Here is a 24,780-nt window from a genome sequence, read left to right as displayed (position 1 = left end):
GAATTGGCTCTTAAGGTAACTAGTTCCTTACGGAGAGTTTAGGCAAGAAATGCGATCGAGGGTTTGTAAGGATTTCTTACCTTAACGATGCTGATAGGCTTTCGAGATAAGTGAAAACTTGCATACAGCAAAAATGTCAAAATAAAAACGAAGGCTCGGTACCTGGAACACAAAACAGCGGCAGGTGATGACATAAAATAAGATTTATTAAGGGTACGTTATAACTGGGGGAGTTCCTGTCGTGGAACCATGAGTTTGCAGGTTCGATCCCTGGCCTTGCTCAGTGGGTTAAGGAACCGGCGCTGCTGTGAGCTGTGGTGTCGGTCACAGATGCGCTCGGATCCCGAGTTGCAGTGGCTGTGGTGTAGGCTGGTGGCTACAGCTCTGATTAGACCCCTAGCCTGGGAACCTCCATATGCCATAGGAGCGGCCCTAGAAAAGGCAAAAAACAAAACAAAACAACAAGGTTATAACAGTATTCTTGAACTTCCTCAGGCTGTATGTTATTCATTCACTGCTGTATCCATGGTCAGTTCTATTTATAATACCGCTCTGCTGTGATATTCAAAAAACATGCTACTTTTTTACTTCGTCCAAATGGAAACGATTTAAACATTCGTGAAAAACACTAATCCAAGAGGAATGTGGGACACAGGTACACAGGGGTGTTTAGGAAGCAGACAGAAGGAATGGTTGTTTAGTTTGTAACAAAATTAACTGCACGCGACTCATCAGCCTGCTCTCCTGGGCCTATAAGATCATACTTATTTTTTACTTTTTAGCTTCTATGCCCCTGGAAGGACACAAGCCAGGGAGAAATAGAAACACTTCACCGACCTCAACGAGAACAACTCAGGGATGCCCACAAGCTATGAATGAGGCCAGTGACACAAACACACTGGCCCGGAGCCCTGCTGCTCCTCCTGGTTTTGGAGAAAAGCAGCTCAAGAGCAAGTGCTGAGATGCACGGGAGCCTACAGAAAAGACGACGCTTTAGCAGGAGGATGGACGCTCATTCCATTCTGAACGCTCGAACCACTCGACAGAAAAAACAGTCCTTCGGGAAGAAACCAGGTCAGGAGGAAAAGTGTTTGGCAAGAGGCTCCTGCCAGGAAGGCGGCCCTCTGCGCCGGGGGCCCAGCCCCTAACCCTGAAGACCCGTCCTGCTCTGGAAAGACCACTGACTTTCGAATTGCCCTTGGGTGCTTCAACCCACAGGCACCCAAGGGGGAGGCCAGGGGATGGGGGATGGGGCCCCCCTGGAGACGCGGACCCTCCCTCCTGCCTCCCGCCCACGTTTTCAGCGTTGCGATTTATTTCTCTGGACCAGGGCTGTCTGCCTCTCTGACCACCAGAAGAGGTAGGTGTCAAATAAATATTTCCAGATCAAAACAAACAAACAGACAGACAAACACAGTAGGGTCCTATTTCAGGTGGGAAAAAAGGGTTGGTGGTCCCGTGGGACTCACACCTGCACCCTGTGGAGGACGTGTGCTTAGCGAAGGCAACACCGCACGACGTGCCAGAGGCTCAGAGACGCTTGCAGATGAGTAAAGGAAAGCCGCCACTTCCTGCCATTGATGCATCATTTAGTTACAGCATCGCGGACTTGCCAGATTCTTACTTTATTCAATGGGCTCCAAACCACTAATAGTATCATTTATTTAAAATCTCACCCCGGATGCGGCCGGTGAGAGCCCCTTTGTTTTCAAGCACGTCCTTACTTTTTGGCACAAGATATCCCAGGCTCATCTCCCTTCCCACCCCCATCCAAGGATGCTGCCGGCCTGGCTCCTTTAGTGGGAAATGAATGGCGCGTAGGACCGAGCGCTGGCACCAGGTGGGCTCACCGCTGCTGGGGTGCAGCTGCTTCTGGGACTCTCAGCGGTAGAAAGAGGACATTCTATGCACACGCACAACACCTACAAACAGAACACACACACACACAACACACATCTCCGTACACACCCACCACATTCACATGCATACCTACACACAGACACACACACACACACAGCTACGCATATCTCTCCCCGTATCTCCTCTCCAGGTCTCGACATCTTTAATCCCAACCCAACATCACACGACTCCTTCCGCTCCTCCCCCGACAACCTCTGAACCTCCTTCATCATCAGCAAGAAGCTCCCGCCCTCCTCGGCGCTACTCCTGACAAACATGCATAATCTGCAGAAAAAGAGAAAAAGCTTATAAAAGATGAAGGAAGCCAAGAGACAGATCCAAGATAAAAGAGACTAAAGCCACAGGACAACGAAATGCGACATGGGACCCTGGACTAGATCCTGGGCCGGGGGGATAAATCTATAAAAGTCACTACTGGACGTTTAATAGAATTTTGACTCTGCGCTGTGGATTAGGTAGTAGCATTACGTCCATGTTAAGCTTCCTGGTTGTTTTGTTTGTTTGTTTTGTCTTTTTGCTTTTTAGGGCTGCACCTGCAGCTTACGGAGGTTCCCAGGCTAGGGGCCTAATCGGAGCTACAGTTGCCCGCCTACACTACAGCCACAGCAACAGCACATCTGAGCTGCCTCAGACCTACACCATGGCTCACGGCAATGCTGGATCCTTAACCCACTGAGCAAGGCCAGGGATTGAACCCGCAACCTCATGGTTCCTAGTCGGATTCATTTCTGCTGTGCCATGACGGGAGCTCCAGCTTCCTGATTTTGATCCTTGTGTGCAGTTTTACGAGAATGGCTTGTTCGCAGGGAATGTACACTCAAGAATTTAGAAATAAAAAGGAATGATGTCTGAAACTTGCTCTCAAATGGTTCAGGAAAAAATGTGTGTGTGTATTTGTGTGTGTGTGTGTGTGTGTGTGTGTGTGGGTGTGGGTGTGTACCCACACCCACACACATGAGAGAAGGTGACGGGAGAAGAAAATGGGGATGAATGTTAAGAATCTGTCTGCCAGGGAGTTCCCCTCGTGGCGCAGAGGAAACGAATCTGACTAGCATCCATGAGGATGCGGGTTCGATCCCCGGACTCACTCAGTGGGTTAAGGATCCAGCATTGCCGTGAGCTGTGGTGTAGGCTGAAGATTCAGCTCGGATCTGGCATTGCTGTGGCTGTGGTGCAGACTGGCAGCTATAGCTCCGATTTGACCCCTAGCCTGGGAACCTTCATATGCCACAGGTGCGGCCCTAAAAGGACAAAAAAAAAAAAAAAAAAAAAAAAAAAAGAAAAAACAAAAAAAGAATTTGTCTACCAGTTGGGCCCGGGCCCCACAGCGGGGCCGGATGTGTTTCACCATTTCCTCTGCCCTCTACTCTAGATTCAGGGTCCCAGGAGAGCCCTGGAGCCCACCTCGTCTCCTGCCTCCTGCTGGACAAGGGCTATGGCGGAAGGTCAAGAGGACAGAGCTCAGGGGCCCCCATCAGCTGCCCTAATGGGACAGGAAATCCTGAGGCTCACCTGCCTGTCACGACTGCACACAAAGGAGGGAAGTTGGTCCCCCACAGAGCCACGTGCTGTCACGAAGGATCAATGCACGCTGGGCAGAAAAACATTCAAAATGCCCTTCGCAGGAGTGTTAAAGCCAATTCTCTTCTTCTACAGCTAGGAAGCTGCGCTCCAGAGAGGTTAAATAACTTTCCAAAGTCAAAGAACAAGTCTGAGGCGGAGATGGAACAGAAATGAAGACAGACACGCCATTTCCTATGTGTGGTCTGTGGGCCCACGGCACTGCATCACGTGGGAAAAGCAGGTGCTCAGGCCCCGGCCCAGTCCTACTACATCAGAATCTGCATTTCTGGAGAGTCTGGGGTGACGCACGGGCACACTAAAGTTTGAGAAGCACTGCTCTAGCTCCAAAGGTCTCAGCCCTAACAACAAAAACAAACAAACAAACAAACAAAGACTTTGTTGGCGTTCCCTGGTGGCCCCGTGGTTAAGAATTCTGCATTGTCACTACTAGGGAGGGTTGCATTTCTGGCCTGGGAACTTCCACATGCCAGGAGCGCAACCAAAAAGAAAAAGAAAAAAAGAAAAAAGCAAGCATTTGTGATTACGGAAGCTCTCTGTAACACTCTTACCCTTTTTTCTATGAGTTTGAAAACTGTATCAAAATAAAGCTACAAAACAAGGTAGGGATAAAAACTGCTCTGGAACGAACCAGGTGGCTGAAGTCACACCTGCCACCCTCTGAGTGCTCCCGCATCAGCCTGAGAAGCCGAACGAGGTGTGGAGGCCCCCAGCGCACTGGCGAGACAGAGAGGAAGGGTCCAGAACACCCTGCTGTGCCATGAACGTTGTCTCGAGCAGAAGGCCTTTGGGTCCCTGAAATCTCTCACCTGCCCCAAAGCAGAGCCCTGGGGAGAACTCAGCTGTCACAAACACTCCCCGGGGGGCAGCCAGACCGAGTCTCTGGCCTGGAGACGGGGGTGGGGGGCGCCCACAGCACCTGCACACTCTCCTCTCCCAGCTCTTCTCCTAAGGGCCTTTATTTTCGCAAAGTCGCCTGTTTCCCCCAAAGTGCTCTTCTCCTTAAGAGGGTACTTAAGCCCCAATTCTAAGGCCCCTGGGGGCCTCGTTTGCACGTGAACTCTCACACAAACGGGATCAGGTAGTCCTTGTTAAATGTCTTTTCTCTTGCGAATCTGTCTTTCCCAGTTTAATTCGCATGCCCCCAAGCCCATAACCTAAGAGGGTAGAGGAGGCAACCCGCCTTCCCAGCAGAGGTCGGCTTGGGCGGGGAAAGCACTGGAAGGCCTGGCTCCGAGGCGGGGCCCAGCTCTGACTCCGCCCTTACCTGCACCTTCTCCAGGCCTGCGGGGCCCCTGGGGCCCGTGGGCAGGATGCTCAGGCACGCGAGGTGCTGGGCAACGCGGCCGTGCGCCGGCCTGCCTTTCACTTGTTCGGATTTCTCTTGTCTGAAAGTCCTGGCCCTGTGAGCCCACTCACGGAGCTCAGAGCTCACGGGCTTGGCACACCCACACCCCTTCAGGATCCTGCCGGGGCTCAGGGGTCCTTTTTCTGTGGGACCAGGATCATCTCCCATGGGCAGCCACCACCGAAAGCCCCGGAGGCCAAAGGCTGTCACTGCCAGAACCAAAGGCGGACAACACGGCTGTGTGCCAGGTGCCAGCGTCCCCCCACCGCTAAGCAAGTCACCCGTTTGGGGAAGCCAGCTGTCCATGTGCGCATCGCAAGGGAACTGGGGGTGGGGGTGGGGATCGCTGGCTGCATCAGGCCCAGGGACTCACCACTGATCCCTGGAGAACGAGACGATGAAGCGAATGCCAGGGGGAAGTCGGGCCATTTATGTCGCACTGATGGCGGAGCTCGGTCACGGAAGGAGACGCTTCATAAACAGGTTCTTAAGCCCGGCTCTCTGCAGCTCTCTTGTTCCGCAGGCAGCCAACTCAGGCTGGAGAGCCGGGGGCTCTCCTGCGGGTCTCGCCTCGCCTCTCGCTTCCCGCGGCGGCTCTGCTCTCTACAAGGAGAATGAGATGGAGAAAGGTCAGATGTTCTGGCCAAAGTGCCAACGGTCCCGGGGAAGAACGAACCGCTGCTCCCCAGCCCCGGGCAAAGCTGGACTTTCATGCACCAGGTGCTCCCACCGGGCAGGGGGCAGGCATCCGCCCTCCGGGGCAGCTGTGTGTCAAGATCACGGCCGTGGATTTCACATGATGTTCTGATGACGTGTGAAAAGAACTGCCGGATTCATCCCCCCGCCCCCCCGGCCCCGAGACCTCCAGAGACCAAGCCACTCTCAACACGGTGCCCTGCAGGACGAAGGTGAATGTCCACAGGAGACCGGTATGAGCCCCAACCCCTGCTGTGGACCAGGCCACGTTTGAGCCACAGTAACAGAGGGGTACGGGCGCCTGGACACCACGGCAGGTCATCAAGCCGGTCCTCTGACGGCGGCTTTGCAATCGAGCCGAAGTGCACGTCAAGCTGTGGGAATGGCCTTCGCCTCACACCTGCCCTTCCTTTCTCACCCCTGTGGGCACCGCACGGGCCTGGAAAATGGCCCCCAGTTCTGAAGCCGGAGTGGAAAGCAGAGCAGGAGAGGGAAGGAGGGGCAGGCAGGCCGGGTCTCCGGTCTTAGAGCCCAGCTCACCACTCGTGTGAATTCGCAGTCGTCTCCTACGCTCTGCGACAAGGACTGTTTGGAATCAAGGCGCTAAATTACAGCACGAAGCACCTGCAGGGGCATCACTGTTCTGTCTCAACACTTGTTGAAAATCCACAGGTTACATAGCGTTTTTGTTTTTTTTGTTTTTTTTTTTTTTTTGCTATTTCTTGGGAATATGGAGATTCCCAGGCTAGGGGTCTAATCGGAGCCGTAGCCACCAGCCTATGCCAGAGCCACAGCAACGCGAGATCCGAGCCGCGTCTGCAACCTACACCACAGCTCACGGCAACGCCGGATCGTTAACCCACTGAGCAAGGGCAGGGACCGAACCCGCAACCTCATGGTTCCTAGTCGGATTCGTTAACCACTGCGCCACGACGGGAACTCCTACATAGTATTTTTAAAGAGAGTTACTTCTTGAGTTCCCATCGTGGCTCAGCAGAAACGCATTTGACTAGAATCCATGAGGACGCAGGGTCGATCCCTGGCTCTGCTCCGTGGGTGCAGGATCCAGCATGGCCGTGAGCTGTGGTGTCAGGCGCAGACACAGCTCGGACCCTGCGTTGCTGTGTCTGTGGCAGAGGCTGGCAGCTGTAGCTCCTATTTGACCCCTAGCCTGCAAACCTCCATATGCGGTGGGTGCATCCCTGAAAAAAAAAAAAAAAAAAAAAAGTTACTCTTTTTTTGGGCCACACCCATAGCATTTGGAAACTCCTGGGCCAGGGATCAAAACCCCTGCCACAGTAGTGACCCGAGCCACATCAGTGACAGCACTGAGTCCTTACCCCGCTGAGCCACCAGGGAACTCCTAAAGAAAGCTAGTTTTGACTGAACATTATGCTTAATTTAAAGCTGACATTTATTCAAGGTCTTTGAACAATTTCCTTGAGATAAAAGACAAGTAATGGCAAATAGCTCCAATTTGAAGGACCTAAACCATATCCCTAAATGCCTGCGTCTTCCCAAATAAAACAGGTTCCCCAGGGTCACTCCTGTCTTGCCTCCCATGTGAGCGTTTGCGCTTTGCCAAGCTGTCATACCCCACGGCCCCATCTCCTCTCGGGGAGGCAGTGCAGCCCCCTCTGTCCCGGTCAGGCTGGCCCCTCGGCCCTCATCCCCACCGGGGCCTTAGCTAGGATCGAGCCCCAGGGCTGACTCGGGCAGGGTAACCCCAGGCAGGTCACTTAACCTTTCTGCCCCTCCCCTTCCTCAGCTGAAGAATAGGGACGAGGGCACCTAGGAAGCAGGGTTGCTATAGCGATGAAGTGAGTCATCCGTGGAAGCCCCCAGCACAGAGCCTGGGGTGGAGTGGATGCTCAAGAAAGGGCAGCTGGTAGTGTTCTCAGCAGAAGGCAGAGGAGGAAGGACCGGCCTCGTTCCCGTGTCCTGGTCCAGAACCCAGTTCAAAGGATGTGCTGAACCAAGTTCCACAAATGCTTTGAATCTGTCTTTGTGCAGATCTCTGGACTGAAAGAAACATCTTACTCAAATTCTGCCCAAAACGAGTAGGCTCCTATGTGGGCCTCAATATACTCTGAGAAACAATTTTGGGACGACGCCCATATGAGGAAAGAATTTCGTCTAAATGTACAGTGTCTGGAAAGGTCAGAATCAAATTTCTTTCTCTGTCCAAATGTGGCTTCTCCAGGTACAGGCTGTCTGCAAGAATTCGATCCGCTGCATCAACTAAGCAATAAACCTCAATGCAATTCTGGTGAAGCCTGTAACTTAAAAAAAAAAAAAAAAAAAAAAAAAAAAAAAATCTGGAAAACACTGGAAAATCAGGAGGAAAAAACCCCCCCAAAACTTGATTACCTTTTAAAACAAGGGTTCTTGAGAGTTCCCGTCATGGAGCAGGGGAGACAAATCCAACTAGGAACCAAGAGGTCGCGGGTTGGATCCCTGGCCTTGCTCAGTGGGTTAAGGATCTGGCATTGCCATGAGCTGTGGTGGAGGTCGCAGACATGGCTCAGATCCCACGTGGCTGTGGCTGTGGCGGAGGCCGGCAGCTGCAGCTCCTGTTGGACCCCCAGCCTGGGAACCTCCATATGCTGCGGGTACGGCCCTAAAAAGACAAAAGACAAAAAATAAAATAAAAATAAAACAAAGGTTCTTCCTCCATAAAGTGGGTGAACTCAAGTGCTATAAAGTCTCACCGAAAGTGCAATTCAGATGTGTAAACACAATGATTTCACAGGTGGGATGTTAAGAGCTCAATTTACAAGGTCCCTTCCGTCCGGTGCCCACTGAAAACCATCCCAGCGAGAGCTGCTCAAGACCTCCGGGGTCGCAAGGGACACTTCCACGCCCTCCCAAGAGCCCACGAGCCCTCTGAGCAGGAGCGCAGCGAGGCCAGGCGGCTGGCCTGGGGCAGCCGGACACCGTGGGGCACAGGTTGGTCCAGTTTCCCTGGATGCCCTCCTCCGCCCCCTTCCTCTGGCACGGCTCCTCCACAGAGAGGGCAGCAGGCCCGGAGCAAATCATTTGGTTTAAATCCGATTTGGGGCCCCTAACCCAAGCACATAGAAAGAAAATATCTGTTTAAAAGGGTGGGAACTCTGAACAGGCACCCCTAGCACCCACCATCCCCACAGGGAAAAGGGTCAGAATATCTAGTTTCACTCTATTGTCAAGACGGCAACTTCGGGGGCACCCGGCAGAGCATCTCTGATACTGTCTGCAACAGGCACGTTTTCAGACCCATCTCCTGAAAGAGCCCGACCGCTCCTGTAACCACACACCCAGAAAACCCGGGGCACCACGTGGGGAACAGTTCCGTGTACTCGCTGAAGACGAAAAAGAGATTCCACACAAAGCAGCGCCGAGACTAACACGGAAACCCCGTCCCACCACTGAAGCACAGCTGCAAGCAGTCAAAGCGGCCCCATGTGTATTTTTAAACAATCCACCTAAAGTTCTTAAGTGGGTCTTATTTTAAGGCTAATGTCCCCCAAACAGGTTCCCATACATTTTTCTTTAGGGAGAGAGAGGGGGTGGGGAGGGCAACTTCCTCTCCAGACCAAGCGCCTTCTCTGGTCTGCACTTTCCAGGCGCCAATTAAAGATCAATGACCACAGATGCTGTCTCTCTCCCGCTTTAGAGACCAGAGGGAACCCCCTACCTGAACCATGTTCTCCCACCAACAGACAGACCCTCCCGCACCCCGCCCACAGCACCTACAAGCTCACTTCCAAAAGCACGTGGTGAAACACGCAAGGTCCAGGGCCCCGGGTGTTCGGGGTTGATGTGAGAGGAGAGTAGGGAAGGAGCGACGCAGGGCGGAGGGGACAATCCAATCCAGTTACCCACTCAGACAACCTCACCCAATTTGAATCCGCGGCGGCGCGCCCTCTCCAGGCCCTGAGCTCAGGGAGACGACAGGGAAGGCCGGCTTTGGGACGGTGCCTTGAGAAGTTCAAAGCTGGCTCTGGGGCAAGGGGCTTTCCAGTGTCCTGCTCGCGGGCCTGGTCGCCAGGTCACCTGGATCAGCAGCGTGGCTGCAGAGCCTGCGAGGGCCGGAGGGTGGGAGAAGGAGGAAAAACGAGGCTGCCTGTTGTGGCCGGAGGCTGGGTCACCTTCGGGCGCTTTAAGTCCTATAAATCTGGAAGGTCGCTGGCACCCTTGTTGGCCGGGAGTCTCACGGGCTCCGGGAACCGGCTGCTCGGCAAACAACACAACCCGAAGGCCCAGGCTGCCGGCTCCTCCCGGCGGCGGCCGGTCCCCGGAGGGGGACTCGCGGGCACGCCCACGTCGCCGCCGCGCGGCCGACCTCGCGGGCGGCGCTCTCTAGGCCCCCCGCTGGGCTGTCACCGTGGGCGGGGCGGCCTCGGGAGGGGACCCGGCAGGACAGCTCGGCTCGCCCCCTCCCGGGGCTCCGCTGGGCGGCTGCCGGCTCGGTACGGGCTCCCGCGCCTCCATCGCCGGGGCCCGGCCGCCCGGCCTCTCCTCCAGACGCCTCGCCGCCAGCGCGGCCCCGGCCCCGGCCGAACACAAAGCCACGCGCCGGGGCGGCAGCCCGCAGGGCGCGCGGACCCCCGGCGTCCCCGCCCGTCGCCCCCGGTGGCAGGTGCGGCGCGGCCGCGGCGCCGAGTCCCCCGGCCCGGCGGGCGCGCGCGGTGGGGAGGGGTCCCCGCGCCGCCGCCGCCGCCCCGCCCGGCCCGGCCCCCCGCGCCTCACCTGCGCCCCCAGGCCCGCGCCCCGCCGCCCGGCCCCGCCGCCGCGGGCGCTTCCTGCTCGCGACTTCCTGGGGCGGCGCGCCCAGGCCCCGGCGGCCCTTTCACTTTCCTGCGGCCGGCGGGGCGCCCGCCCGGGCGGCGCCTCCCCCTCGGCGCTTCCCCTCCCGTCCTCCCGCGGCCCCGGAGGCGCCCGGAGGCCCAGGCAGCCCCGGGATGCCGCGCGGGGCGCCCCCGCGCGGAGCCGCGCGGCCCGCCTGCCCGAGGCCGCGGGTTGGGGGTGGGGGGGATCATCCCCCCAGGAGTCTTCCCCGGGGTCCCCTGTCCTTGCACCTGCCAGCGGCGCCAGGGCGGCGCCTGGCATGTTCCCCGAAGGGGGCCCCCAAGGCCCTTTGTCTGGAGATGGGCCCTACCCAGCGCAGCAGCCGAGCCAGGCTTCCCCACAAAGGACCCGCACTGTGAGGGCTGCCCTGGCCTCTGGCAGTTTATTCTTATGACCTCTTCTCAGGGGTCGGGCTCCATCTGTATCACACCCGTCAGTACCTGTGTGAACGCAGTTCACAGGGCTGTGCTGGAGAAGCCCAGCCGGGTCTTGGTCCCCTGAATTGAACGACCCCTCCCCAGTGCCCCAAAGACAGTTCTCCAAATCCCTGCATCACTTCTGCTTTTTTCTTGTTCTTTTTGTCTTTTTTGGGCTGCACCTGCGGCATATGGAGGTTCCCAGGTAGGGGTCGAATCGGAGCTGCAGCCGCCGGCCTCTGCCATAGCCACAGCAACACAGGATCCGAGCTGAGGCTGCGACCTACGCCACAGCTCACAGCAACACTGGATCCTTAACCCACCGAGCGAGGCCAGGGATCGAACCCACATCCTCATGATTCTTAGTCGCATTCGTTAACCACTTTCTGGGGTGACAAGATGTCCTGAGCGCATTTCAGACATCTCCCGCCAGAGACCTGAGTCAGCCCCCTCTCCCAGAAGGCCCACATCCTAAAGCAGCCAGAAGGGAGGACAGAGGTGGGGTGGGGGTGGGCTCAGGGGCAGAGAGACCAGGAATCCAAAATATCTGCAGAGGAATGAGCCTCGGGTTGGAGGAGGGACAGGTCTGGGGAGCGAGGGTTTCGTGGGGGTGGGGGGGGAGGCAGCAGGTGGGAAGGCACGGGGTGAGAGTTCTCACATACCGTCCCTACCTCAGGGAAGAGTCAGTTGCTGAAGTGGAGAGGGAGGTGTCTGGGGGACACGGAGAGGGTTCAGGGTCACCGGTGAGAACACCAGGGAGGGAACAGCAGGTCATGAGATACTATGAGTGTGTCCGTGAGCCCCCGGGTGCTGAGAGGGGACAGACAGGCGGACAGATCCAGCTGGAAGGGTCGGCTTTCACCGCCCACCCCCCCCCCCCAACTCGAGGAGAAGAGTCACTCTTTGTCCCTGGTCTTAAGAAAGAGGCAACTCTGACCCCGCTGGGAGGCTGGGGGATGCACAAGAGAAGAACTAGGAATGTGAACCTACTGTGTGCAAGACGAGCTCTGGGCTGGGAGCAGGGGTTGCAACAAGAAATAAGACAGGAGAGAGCTCCTTCTGCCCAGCAGCTCAGCAGAGAAACCACGGGGCCTGGGCGTGTGCGTCGGGGAAGAGCAGAGGAGCTGTGAGGATTCTGGGCTTCAGAGCTCAAGAAAATGCCTCCCGTTTAAAAAGCATAAAAGCATGAACTGTTCTTAGCGAGATGAGGAAGCATAAGATCAGAACACTTAGGATGGAGAAGAGGAATCTCATTTTATCTCCACTGATCCAAAAGCAAGAATTTGAGCACTCACCCGGTGAGCAAGGGGGAGTTTTTGTTCAGTGACAAATACTTTTGATAAGGAACAGAATGGAAGCCCGTCCTGTTTTCCAGGCAGACAAGAGGTCACAAGCCAAGGAGCGGGAGCCCCAAGAGGAACGGAGCACCAGGCCTGCCTGGGTTCAGAGAAGGGCGGGCCTGCCCTCAGGCGGCAGAGCTCTGGACCCTAGTTGACTCACTAGGAAAGCGCTGTCCCCACCCTGGGGAAGGGAGCGGCAGCAGCCCCAGGGGACGTGGAGGGCAGGTCAGAGGGCCCCCGCAGGGTCTTGTCTCCAAAACACAAGGGTGCAGAAGAGGTCTACGCAGATGGAATATCTAACCACAGAATATCCCAGACTTTAGAAACACCGAGAAAAGGCTAAGAGTGGAAAGCAGTTGCCTCTGGGCTGTGAGATGAGGCCCAGAGGGACCAAGCTGTGCATTTTCAAATAGAAGGAAAATAAACACTAATGTGATTAAAAAAAAAAAAAAAAAAAAAAGAAAAAGAAAAAAAGGAAGAAGAAGGCTGTGCTTAGCCCAGGCAGTGGGTTGTTAGTAGCTGGGGCTTGGACTCTGTGATACCTATAGGTTAGGACGCATTTTGGGGAGAGGAGTTTTGCAGGTGTCCTGAGGTCACAAGGAGGCAGCTGCCCATTTACAAGGGCACCCTTGGCAAATGACCCCCATGACACAGGTGGGCAGATGCCCCTGCTTCTACGCCTGGGTGATGCTTCCCAGCCGAGAGCTGTCTTGCTTTTCTCCTGTGCTGTGGAGAGGGGCGCATCGCTTAGAAAATGCCCCAGCGCCTTCGGGAGCCGCTGGACTGCAACTCAGGTGGGGTCTGCACTGACTTAGGCTTCTATCAGCCAGACGTGCCCTGCAGCCCAGAGCCCTCCTGGGGCTAACCTGTTGGCCAAGCCTGTCTGCTGTCAATTCCTCCTAGGCTTTTTTTTTTTTTTTAGGGCTGCACCCGTGACATATGGAGGTTCTCAGGCTAGGGGTCGAAGTGGAGCTATAGCTGCTGGCCTACACCACAGCCACCGCCACGCCAGATCCAAGCGGTGTCTGCAACCTACACCACAGCCCATGGCAATGCTGGATCCTTAACCCACTGATCGAGGCCTGGGATCGAACCCACATCCTCACGGATACTCGTCAGATCTGTTTCCGCTGAGCCATGACGGAAACTCCTCCTCCTGGTTTTAAGCCTATAAACAGTAGCAGGTCTGGAACGAGGAAGCTGGCCCATCCACTGAGGGGTCACTTCCTCAGCCAGGCTGGGGCAGATAAATAAATGGACAAGCAAGTCAGAAACGTGTCATAAGGTCTTCAGTACAGCTCCACGCTCTTCCGTCCAAATGTGGCTTGGTGAAATATGTGTCATCAATCAAGGGGCTGGACTTTGATATCAAATCCCAGCTCCCTCCCAGCCAGTATTTGGTATTTATGAAGAGAGGGTGCTTTTATTTTAAACAAGATGGTAATGGCCTGGTGGGAGAACACAGCCACCGTGAGATCTCTGAATTCTCGGGTTCTGCATCCGTGGATACAACCAACCGTGGACGGAAACTACGCAAAAAAAAAAAAAAAAAAAAAAAAAAGAAAAATCCAGAAGACTCCAAAAAAGCAAAACTTGAATTTGCCACACACCAACAACTACTGACATAGCGTTTACAGTGTGTCAGGTGTGATACGTGAACTAGAGATCACTTAACGCATCCATGAGGATGTGTAGGTTATATGCAAATACTCCGCACTTAATATCAAGGGCTTGAGCAGCGGGGGTGGGGGTACTGGGACCAACTTTTTTTTTTTTTTTTTTTGCCTTTTAAGGCCGCATCTGGGGCATATGGAGCTTCCCAGGCTAGGGGTCCAATAGGAGCTACAGATGCCAGCCTACCCCACAGCCACAGCAACGCCAGATCCGAGCCGCGTCTATGACCTACACCGAGGCTCACGGCAACGCCCGATCCTTAACCCACTGAGCGAGGCCAGGGATGGAGCCTGCGTCCTCACGGATGCGAGTCAGATTCGTTCCCCCTGAGCCGTGAAGGGACCTCCTGGGACCACCTCCTTATAACTCAACTCCTTTCTGCACATAGACACAGCTGACCCAATAATATCAGATCCAAGGGACACCCGGACTCAGGTTCTGTCCACCAGCCCTTAGCGGTTTTGCCTACGGGTCCTTCCCCAGCCCACACAGAGCCTGGGAGAGTCTGGCCCTGCACAGCGAGGCTCTTTGCCGGTCCGCTGGTTCTACCCCCCTCCCCAGGGGGTGACAGTGCTCAGAGCCAGTCTCCGCTCAGCCTCCGTGAATGACCTTGGCACTGGCTATGGTCCCAGGAAGGCTTGGCCGCAGGCTCCTGCCGGTGCTGTCTTCTAGTTCACCTACTGGGAACGCCTAAGGTTGACACCGTTACTTTGTTACCCCTGTAGCTGAAATGCTTTCTACAACCAGACTCATGCGACTCAATCAGAAACGCAAGTTACTGCCTATGGTACCTCTTCCTCACTGTCACCCAGAATCGTCTTTTTGGACACGAGCCATGATCCCCCAGTGAATGGTGGCCTGGCGGGAAAGGCGGGCGTTCCTGACTCCACACTTAGTGTCGGGGGACCCGGGGGGACCCCTTCACCCTCCCAAATACCCATTTTTCTACTTTGACTTCCCGGGCTGACGGAGGCGGTCAGGTGTTAGGATGTGGGCTCCCCGAGGGCAGCGATCTTTGACCTGTTTCGTTCAACAGTGCATCCTCGCCACTTAGACGGGAGCCAGCACGGCTCCGTCAACACTCGAGAAACCTTGGTTGTTGGCTGAGTCAGAGCAGACGCCGCGGCCACTCCAACCAGGGGAAAGCCCGGCAAATCCGTATGACTGTGTCATCATTCCAGGTCATGTGCCGGGAGCTAAGGCGAAGAGGGGGCTACAGGCTCCTTCATCAGCTTATTGTGTTGATTTTCTCCTAAAGAAAGGGAGTCCAACTCACTGCTCCCTCATCTTGAATATAAATCCTCTCAGGTTCGTTTTTGTGGCCTAAACTTAATTTGTTTGTTTTCTTTTGGGTTGCCCCAGGACGTATGGACGTTCCCAGGCCAGGGACTGAATCTGAGCCGCAGCTGTGGCAACGCCAGATCCTTTAACCCACTGCCCCAGGCCGGGGATCAAACCCGAGCCTCTGCAACAACCATGAGCCGCTGCAGTTGGATTCTTAACCCACTGTACTGTAGCGGGAACTCCTTAATGAGGTTTTAAAACAATATGTGAGGAGTGCCCTTTGTGGCTCAGCGGTAACCAGTCTGACTAGTATCCACACGGATGCCAGTTGGATCCCTGGCCTCGCTCAGTGGGTTAAGGATCCTGCGTTGCCGTGGTGCAGCCTGGCAGCTGCAGTTCTGATTTGACCCCTAGAGGGAGAACCTCCATATGCCACCCCCCCCCACACTCTTAACATGAGAACCTCCATGTGCCATGGGTACGGCCCTAAGCCAAAAAATAAAAAACAACAACAAAATATACCCACAAAGATTGTCTGGGTCACTTCACAGCCATCCTTCTGCCAGCAAAGCAGGAGCTGCCACTGTAACAAGGGGTGTCAGAGCAGAGCCCCTGCTGCCAGGGGCCATGTTCTCCTGGCGCGTGACCCCCTTCCTGTGGCAGCCACGGCTGTGCCAGTGCTGACGCTGGCGCTCACAGGTGCGTCAGGCTGGGAAAGCTCCTTCCTGCCCCAGCGTCTGCCCCTCCAGGGGCACTGAGAGCTCGGGCCTGTGCGACACTGTCCCTGCCGGCAAGACGACTGGGACAGGTGCCGAGCGCCATCCTCTGGGACCCACCGTGGAGCTGGTTACAAAACAACAGGGAACCTCGAGCCACATAACCTGAAAATCCCCCCTCCCCCCCGCCAACATGTTCTATACGCTACGGTTTTAACTTAAAACGACGATTTTAAAAACTCTTTTAGAAAAAAAATGCATTTTTTATATTGTCATTTTTATGAAACAACCACTATTTTAAGCATAAGGAAACCAACCAAAGGCATGCTCTGGCGGAACCACCCCCACCTAACTGATCCTGCTTAACAAATGCTTTTTTTTTTTTTTTTTTTTTTTTGGCTTTTTAGGGCCACACACGCGGCATATGGAGGTTCCCAGGCTAGGGGTCCAATCAGAGCTACAGCTGCCGGCCTACGCCAGAGCCACAGCAATGCCAGATCCGAGCCGCATCTGCAACTTACACCACAGCTCACGGCAACGCTGGATCCTTAACCACTGAGCAAGGCCAGGGATCGAACCTGTGTCCTCATGGATGCCAGTCAGATTTGTTAACCACTGAGCCACGACGGGAACTCCAACAAATGTATATTTTTACATTTCTGTTCTGTTCCATGGGGACACTTGCAGGCTGGGCGCACTGAGACATCGTGCCCAGTGCGACAGATAAGAAGCACTGAGCTGATGGGTTCCAGCACTCCCGGGAGGGAGGGACCAGGGGCTTCGTGTGGACCAAAGCGGATCCCAGCCTGGTGCTTTTCGGTGCTGGATCTCCCTGCTCAGACCGTGCAGATGCCAGTCCAGGAGACCTGAAACCCCCTGCCAGGTTTCCAACCCTCCTGACGCTCCTCTTGCTCAGCTCTGCTGATGACTCTCTTTGGTCCACAGCTGCCTAGAGGCTTGTTCTAGCAGCTACACCATCAAAAACCGAGCCTGGGAGCAGCAGGGGGCAGGGTGGGGAGACACAGAAACGAGCAGGAATGCCAGAGCCAGGGAGCCCAGGCCAGCACCCAGAGGTGATGAAGGGCTTTTGGGGGGCGTCCCAGGGCAGGGGGGGAGTGAGGTACCCAGAAAAGGCCCCAACACAGTGTTTTCTTAATAACACGGAGTACAACTTCCTCAAGTAACGCCTCCTACATCCTTCAAACTCCTATTAAACATTTCCATTTAGCTTTCAATACTATTCAGTTTCTTAAAACACTTTTACAGAAGTTTGGACATGTTCACCACAGAACGGTGAGTGAAAAAGGCCAGCAAGAAATGAAACAGCTCCAATTAAGTGCAAATACACACCCGTTCCCGAGGCTGGAAGGCCAGGCACTGGCCCCCATCCGTGGGGTCTAGGGGGTGGGGTTATGGGTCATCTTCACTTTTTCTTTAGACTTTACTGTGTTTTCACAATTTCCCAAGAGCATTTAATTGATTTTTCTTTATAGAGAGCCACCCAGGGCACATGGAGGTTCCCAGGCTAGGGTCTGAATTGCAGCTGCAGCTGCCGGCCTCCACCACAGCCACAGCAACACCGGATCCGAGCTGCGTCTTCAACCTACGCTGCAGCTTACAGCAACCCTGGATCATTAACTCAGCGAGTGAGGCCAGGGAGAGAACCCGCATCCTCACAGAGACAGCGTTGGGTTCTTAACCCGCTGAGCCACAGTGGGAACTCTGAGTAACTTCTAATCCGAGCCTTGGCTCTGTGTTGGACTCTGGGCTAGACTGCGGGGGTCAAGGCCCGGGGGCACTCTGGGAGGCTGGTCTCGAAACCCACGGCACAGCTCTGCAGGGGGTGCAGCCGGCACAGCCAGAGGAGTGGTCACAGGGGGCTTGAAGCAGTTGGGACAGGTGTTCCCAGGAGGTGACATCTAGGGAAGGCATTCAAGTTGCAGAACTGTGCCCAGGTAGAGAACTGTGGGTCTCGCAGTTCAGGAAGCGAGAAACATACTTGGATCTACCAGGGCGTCCCGGAGAAAATGATCCACACAGTTTGTGATCGCGAGTGTAGACGGAAAAGAAGCCTTTGGGGAGACGTTCTTATCGTCACATGTAATCGCGGGAATGCAAAGGCAAGGCACGGGGAGGTGCTGTTTTGTCCAGCAAGTTAGCAAAGAAGAGAGATGACTTACGCCAGATGAGGAACAGCGGGAATCAGTCACTCTGCTGGAGAGGGCAGGGCCCGCCCACCGCAGATCTAGAAGGAATTCGGGAATAGGTGTTTAGTCCTCAGGGTCCTTCCCACTGGCCCGTCCCTCGTCATTCTACATAAGCGCATTGGCAGCAATGGATTGGCGATGTGGCCAGAGAGCGATGCACTCAGGTGTGAGTCTCTCCAGTATCCGAGGGAGTGGGGCCCCAGGTGCTCCGTGACTTTGCTACATCGCTGACACCTGGGGCCACATATTCCTCTGCTGTGTTAGATATCACACCATGATTTTAAAGTGTGTGTTAACCTTATGTTTCTACAGCACCTGGCGTTTCCAGAGCACTAGCAGCCTCGTTATCTTATTTGATCCTTACGACGTCCTGGCAGAATGAGCCTGGTTCTGGGAAGGGCCGGCATGTCACTCAGCTTACGGCCTCCTCCCCTGCCCCTTACTCCGAGAGACTGAGCCATCCTTAGACGCTGGACGGTGTAGCCCCTTGAACCATGGGACCTCCCGCCACCACCATCACTGGCCACAGCAAGGTCAGAGGTGATATTGAACACAGAACCAAGCTCCTTATCCACTAGTGGGGAAGAAGGACACCCCTTTTAGCATAAGGCACTGACACGTAGCCAGAAGATCCTGTAGTTTTGGTACTTTTTTTTTTTTTTAACGTCACAAATTAATGAATCTGTAATTTTTTTTCTCATCTCCTCATAGCTGCCTAGTATATGACCCAGGACCCAGCACACACTCAGCCACAGGAACTGAACTGATATACTCAGAGGACTCTTGGAATCTGATTTGAGGAGAATAAAAAAAGCAAGTAAAAAAGAAGAAAGAAAGAAAAGAAAAAAGAAAAGCAAGATCAGGAACCAGAAGCAAAAAAGAACGAAAAACTGATGAACCTTACCGCCTTTCCTCCCAAGTGTCGCAACCCTGCTGCAAAATGCCACCTAATACCACTGCGATGGCTTATGTGACTAAGTGTTTACTCTGTGCCAAGCCCTGTGCTGTCAGGTGGAAAAGGGGGCACAGCTGAGCACGTCTGAGCCCCCAAGTTGCTGCCCAACACGAAATGCGAGTCTGCCCCACTTCCTGACATCTGTCTCCACCCTGGCTGACGCCACCAACCCGTCTGCCCACTGGCTGTGATGAATTACGGAATAATCCCACTCCCTGGGTGGAAAACAATCTGTTTTTCTCTCTCGACAGCAGCATTCTCCACATCCTTCTATTAAACTGCATAACTCAGGTAGGTGTGTCGGGGTGTGTGTGTGTCTTTTTTCCATTTCACCAGTTGCCACTTTCATGAAACACAACCTTACATTACACAGTTTCTCCTTGCACTTACAAATACTTGTCCCTATATTTCTAGAAAATTCTCTCTTCCCACCTGACCTGTACTAGTGCTAACGGATATAGGCATTAAAAGTAACCCGCTTTTCACAGACTAACTTCTGACTGTCAGGATACCCTGGCTGAACCACCTTTGGCAGTGTCAGCCTCCACAGGAAAGTAAATTGGAGTCAAAACTTCCCCAAAGACCTATTGGTAGGCAAAAGCTGTTTGTTTACTGTATGGGTAACAACAATATAAGCCTTAATAGCAAGAGCTAATATTTACTACGTGCTTTAGTGGGTTAGGTATGTGCTAAACCGATCATTAGCATCTTATGTAGGAGTTCCCGTCGTGGCACAGTGGTTAACGAATCCAACTAGGAACCATGAGGTTGCGGGTTCGATCCCTGCCCTTGCTCAGTGGGTTAACGATCCGGCGTTGCCGTGAGCTGTGGTGTAGGTTGCAGACGCGGCTCGGATCCCGCGTTGCTGTGACTCTGGTGTAGGCTGGTGGCTACAGCTCCGATTCGACCCCTAGCCTGGGAACCTCCATATGCCGCGGGAGCGGCCCAAGAAATGGCAAAAAGACAAAACAAACAAACAAACAAAAAAACAACATCTTGTGTAGACCTCACAACAGCCCTAAGAGGGCAGGGAACTATTATATATTACCTCCATTTTACAGACGGATAAATTGGCTTCCAAAAGAAGCAAAGAGAGCTAGGATTTCCGTCTTGGGTCTGAGTCCTAGCCACTAAATGCCATAAAACCTCTATTTTTAAAAAAGAAGTTGCAATTTCTGTGTTTTCCTATCCATAAACATATCCATAGATAGATATAAGTGTACGTTTATATTTGTGTGTGCATATAAAATGGTTCAACGCGTAATACAAGGATTTTAACAACCTCACATTTCCACAGTTAAAATGGGCCGGACCTTCCTCTGCTCAAAGTCTCCACTTTTCATCCGAGCAGTTGCTACAAACAAACCCCAAACACCAACCCCCTTTGCACTTTCCCGATGTCCCCGAGGTCTTAATGCCTTTTCTTCCACCTGGTCCTGGACCCTCCCGAGGGGACAGGCTCAGGGGCTCAGCCAGTTGCCATGGCAACTGCGGGGCGGACCCGACCCAGCTCGGAGGTGGGTCAGAAAGGTGCGGAGGGCAGGGAGCGGACCCCCAGGAGGGCTCCAGGGCACCTTCCTCCCCGCGGGACCGTCCCACCCAAGAAGCTGAAGGCACCCTCACCAGCTGCTGGGTGCAGAACCACTGCCAGCTCGGACGTGGTTTTCCTTACTTGTTTTGGGGGGAGCAGGAGAGGTGAAGAGGTGGGTCTCTCGCATTTACATTTACGAAAAGCAAGAAGATAATTTCTGCCGGGGTGGGGGGGGGAATGGCGCTCGGAGGAGCCCTGGACCCTCACCTTCTCTGCTCTTGAGCCCCTGCTGCCTCGCCCCGCCCTCCTCCGCGGAGGGATAATCTGCGCATGCTCCCTGCGGCGGCAGGTGGGAGGCGTGGAGATGGTGGGAAGGGCCGGCGGGTGGGTTATGGCAAGTGGCCCCCTGGCAAGGGGAAGAGGTGGAGGAGGGTCTCTTCCTTTTCGCCAGGGAAGAGGCCCCTCCTAGTGATGCCTCTTAGTCCTCCCAAGAGAGCAGGAGGACGAGCTAGGCCAGCGTTTTGCAGCCTTTAGCGTTTGAAAGCGCTGCTTCTGCCACCCCCAAGCACTTGCGGGCCGTGTGGGGTGGACGGTCAGGGAGTCTGGGGCTCCCAGGCACCGGCTGGCCCCACTGCAGTCTTTCTGGGACTCCCAGGTCTCCTGTAAGGCGAGGATGAGTGGGGCTCTCTGCCTGACCAGAGCTGGGAGCAGCCTCTTTCTGGAAGCAGGAATTTGGAACTGGGCTGTTTGCTGCTGCCTGAGGCTGGAAGGCCCTTCCTGCTGTTCACCTGATCTTGTCTCATTTGGGCAATTGCTAGAACTGCAGCGTCCTGAAATTACTATAGATTGACTGGAAGATTCGGGGGGGGGGGTGTGTGACTAGTAAGACGTAAATCAGATTGTAATTTTGGAGTCCAGCAGCTCCATGGCCAGACACTGATCCGGGATGAGGTGTGCTCAAACCACTTTTTTCATCCTAAGGCTCTTTGTGCCAGTGCTTATCTGCTTGGTACATGGCTGAGGTCACGGCCGGAAAACCATAGTTACTCCTTGAAATCAAGGATCTGGGAGGCAGTAGAGTGCAGTGAACAACAGCGATAACTCGAGTCAGAACACATGGCTTGAAGCCCACAGGGCTGTAAGATTTTGAGCAATATTTTTATCTCTCCGTGGCTCTCTTCCCTTAGCTGCACAATGGGGAATTGACAGTGAGGATTTAATAGGACAATTTGTATAAAACTCTTCAAGCGCCATTAGCACAGAGTCAGAACTTCGCAAGCATCAGTCACTGGCATCATTAGAGAAAGTTTGAAAGTTGAACTTCTGACCTTTATTTTTTTGTACAAAAATGTAACATCTGTTTGCATATTTTTGAGTATACTGCTATTCCATTTCTCTAATAGTTAAAATATTTTTGAGGTTTTATTACAAAAGGACATGCTGAGTTGTAGTAAATGTGGCAACTGCCAAGGATAAAGAAGACACCTGTCGTCCTTTGCCCTTGTAAAGTCTCCACCTTTTCCCACGAGAAAAACCGTGAATGTGGGGTGTTTACAATCTTTTTATATTTGCAACGAACAAACAATATAATTGTAAAGTCTTCTGTGTTAATTTGCTTGTATGTGGTTTCCCTTTTCAGAAAGGGCTGGGTCTGGGCCTGAGATTTGGTGAAGATTGCAGCCTTGCATTAGGTTAGTGTCACTGAGGCCTGCACCGTATGTGTTCTGGAAGATCTGTGGATTATTCAGCTCTTTTTTTTGTTAAATTTTATTTTAATGGCTGCATCTGTGACATGTGGACCTTCTCAGGCTAGGAGTCGAGTTGGAGCTGTAGCTGCTGGCCTACACCACAGGCACAACCATGTGGGATCCAAGCTGCATCTGTGACCTACAGCTCAGCTTGCGGCAACGCCCGATCCTTAACCCACTGAGCGGGGTCAGGGTTGAACCCACATCCCCATGGACACTATGGCAGGTTCTTAACCCGCTGAGCCACAATGGGAACTCCCTATCCCGTTTTTACTTCATAGGTTTGGCCTCTAAAATGCTGCCAGCAAGATCAAGCTCTACGTTTTCCCAGCCCCTGCTGCCCTCTCTCACCACCCCTCCCCGCTTCCCCAGCCACATCACACAACACACCTTGGGGTGGGAGTCAGGAGAACTTTCTAGATAATGATATGTGATTTCCTTGTGCTGTCTTGGTTGACGGCATTATGTAGCGATTATAATATACAACAATGCATTTATAAAATGTCGTTGTTGACCCCTAGGGCTGTTCTTTGAGATTGGAAGGGTTTCTGCCTCTCAATTTATAGAACAGGAAACTGAGGGTCAGAGGGCAGGGGAGTGGCCCGAGGTCACCAAAGCTAAGAGGCCAGGGGAACCCAGAATTTGAACTTGGACCTTCTGGCTCGAGGTGAACAGTGTATCCACCAGAGGAAGATGATTTTAAGGCCTGTTTTCCACTTAGATCAATTTTTAAAAATACTTACATATTAGATTTAAATACATAAAACAATTGGGTTATTGTTGTTAGTGAAGGTTATTAGACCTCAAAAGTAACTTAGAGCCCCGTGCAATATTGAGATTTAAGATGAAACACCGTTAGTTGTGTAATTTGCAAAAACGCCTTAAGAACTGGATCTACAAACATACAATGGCCAAACCATACATAAAAATGGAACTCTGACCCACAGCTTGGAGCAGCAAGCCCAGGAAACCAACCCCTTATCTCATGGTAACCATCCCAGGAAGCCAGCCTCCTGTAGGCCAGACTTGCTGGAAGTCGGGATGCTATCTCTGCTACAGATCCAGGAACAAGCAGTTACCCTTGTGACAACTGGCTCCAAATGGCCAGGACTTGATTGATAACTGAGAGTTTCCCTAATTTTGCCCCCATGTCCACCTTAGGGCCAACCAGAGAAAGCTGAATTTCGCCCTAACCAATCACATTGGATGCTCACGTCTAGTGAGCCCACCTGCAGCTCCCCCCAGCCCCCCGCTGCCCCGCCACAGCCTCCAATCAGGATACACCTGAACCCTTCCCTTTTCTCTGCTATAAAAGCATCCCCGGGGAGTTCCCGTCATGGCTCAGTGGTTAATGAATCCGACTAGGAACCATGAGGTTGTGGGTTCCATCCCTGGCCTTACTCAGTGGGTTAAGGATCCAGTGTTGCCGTGAGCCGTGGTGTAGGTCGCAGATGTGGCTCGGATCCCGAGTTGCTGTGGCTCTGGTGTAGGCTGGTGGCTATGGCTCTGATTCGACCCCTAGCCTGGGAACCTCCATATGCCATGGGAGCAGCCCAAGAAATGGCAAAAAGACAAAAATAAATAAATAAATAAATAAAAAACGTCCCTTGTTTTCTGTTGGCCTTCGAGTCTCTGCCAACGTGTAAGTGACACTGGTTGACCCCCATGCTACAGCCAGCCCAGAATAGTCTTTGCTTGTTCTCATTGGGTGGTCTTTGTTTTTTTTTTTTTTTGTTTTCTTTTTAGGGCCGCATCCTCGGCATATGGAGGTTCCCAGGCTGGGGGTCCAATCGGAGCTACAGCTGCTGGCCTACACCACAGCCACAGCAACATCAGATCCGAGCTGTGTCTGCGACCTACACCACAGCTCATGGCAATGCCAGACCCTTAACCCACTGAGCAAGGCCAGGGATGGAACCTGCATCCTCATGGATGCTGGTCAGATTCATTAACCCCTGAGTCACACGGGGAACTCTGGGCGGTCTTTGTTTATTTCCACACACCAGATAGAGATTCTTTTGGTGAAAGTAGTGAAGGAAGAACGCATGTCCCCCTGGCCGGTGGACCTGCAGGCTCCCGTGGACTGGATTTGGCTGGCCAGATTGGCCACAATGTGTGCAAACACGTTTTTACGTGCTCTGGGGCAGACAAAGAGGAGGGTGGCCTGGCTCTTGAGTGTCCAGAGATCAGACAGCCATCCAGCTGACTGGTACCTGAGACAGAACCCGTGTGTCTGATAAAGACGGTTCAAGGCGCTAAGAGAGAGGAATTAGGAGAGGGTGAGCTCAGCTAGCTCAAAGAATCAATAGAAGCTGCAGGAGGGAGCTGTCTGAAATTTAGAGTAAAAACTTAAAAACAGAGAAGTGTGGTTAATACATACTCATTTTTAAGAACTCACCACTTAAAATTAAACTTTACATTTTGTCACACCCTGACCTTTAAACGAGATAGATGGATGGATGAAAGACAGAGAGATGGTACATAGAGCTAAAGTCCTCTTTCTCCAAGCCCCGTCCCCCTGTCCCTCCCCGAGG

The 24,780-nt window shown here is 53.6% G+C and overlaps 1 protein-coding gene across 8 annotated transcripts in view; it reads right to left on the bottom strand.

Moving 5' to 3' along the window:
* The window catches only part of SLC37A1 (solute carrier family 37 member 1), a 74,877-nt gene that overhangs the window by 48,396 nt on the left and 1,701 nt on the right, over positions 1-24,780 (bottom strand). For 2 of the 8 annotated variants that reach the window (XM_021071030.1, XM_021071031.1), the window contains exons 1-4: positions 10,277-10,438; positions 9,424-9,606; positions 5,223-5,452; positions 81-162 (exon numbers count right to left, since the gene is read on the bottom strand). In XM_021071030.1, coding sequence (XP_020926689.1) covers positions 81-162; positions 5,223-5,278 — 138 coding nt within the window. In that variant the 5' untranslated portion in view covers positions 5,279-5,452; positions 9,424-9,606; positions 10,277-10,438. Of the gene's footprint in view, positions 1-80; positions 163-5,222; positions 5,453-9,418; positions 9,607-10,276; positions 10,439-17,985; positions 18,051-20,765; positions 20,798-24,780 lie in introns of those variants that run through there. The other 6 variants (XM_021071025.1, XM_021071032.1, XM_021071029.1 and 3 more) reach the window with 5 other exon arrangements.

The sequence above is a fragment of the Sus scrofa genome, chromosome 13, assembly GCF_000003025.6.
Source record: "Sus scrofa isolate TJ Tabasco breed Duroc chromosome 13, Sscrofa11.1, whole genome shotgun sequence".
NCBI classification, from domain to species: Eukaryota; Metazoa; Chordata; class Mammalia; order Artiodactyla; family Suidae; genus Sus; species Sus scrofa.
Note: the sequence above shows the minus strand (reverse complement) of the source record. Positions and strands in the feature narration are given on the sequence as shown.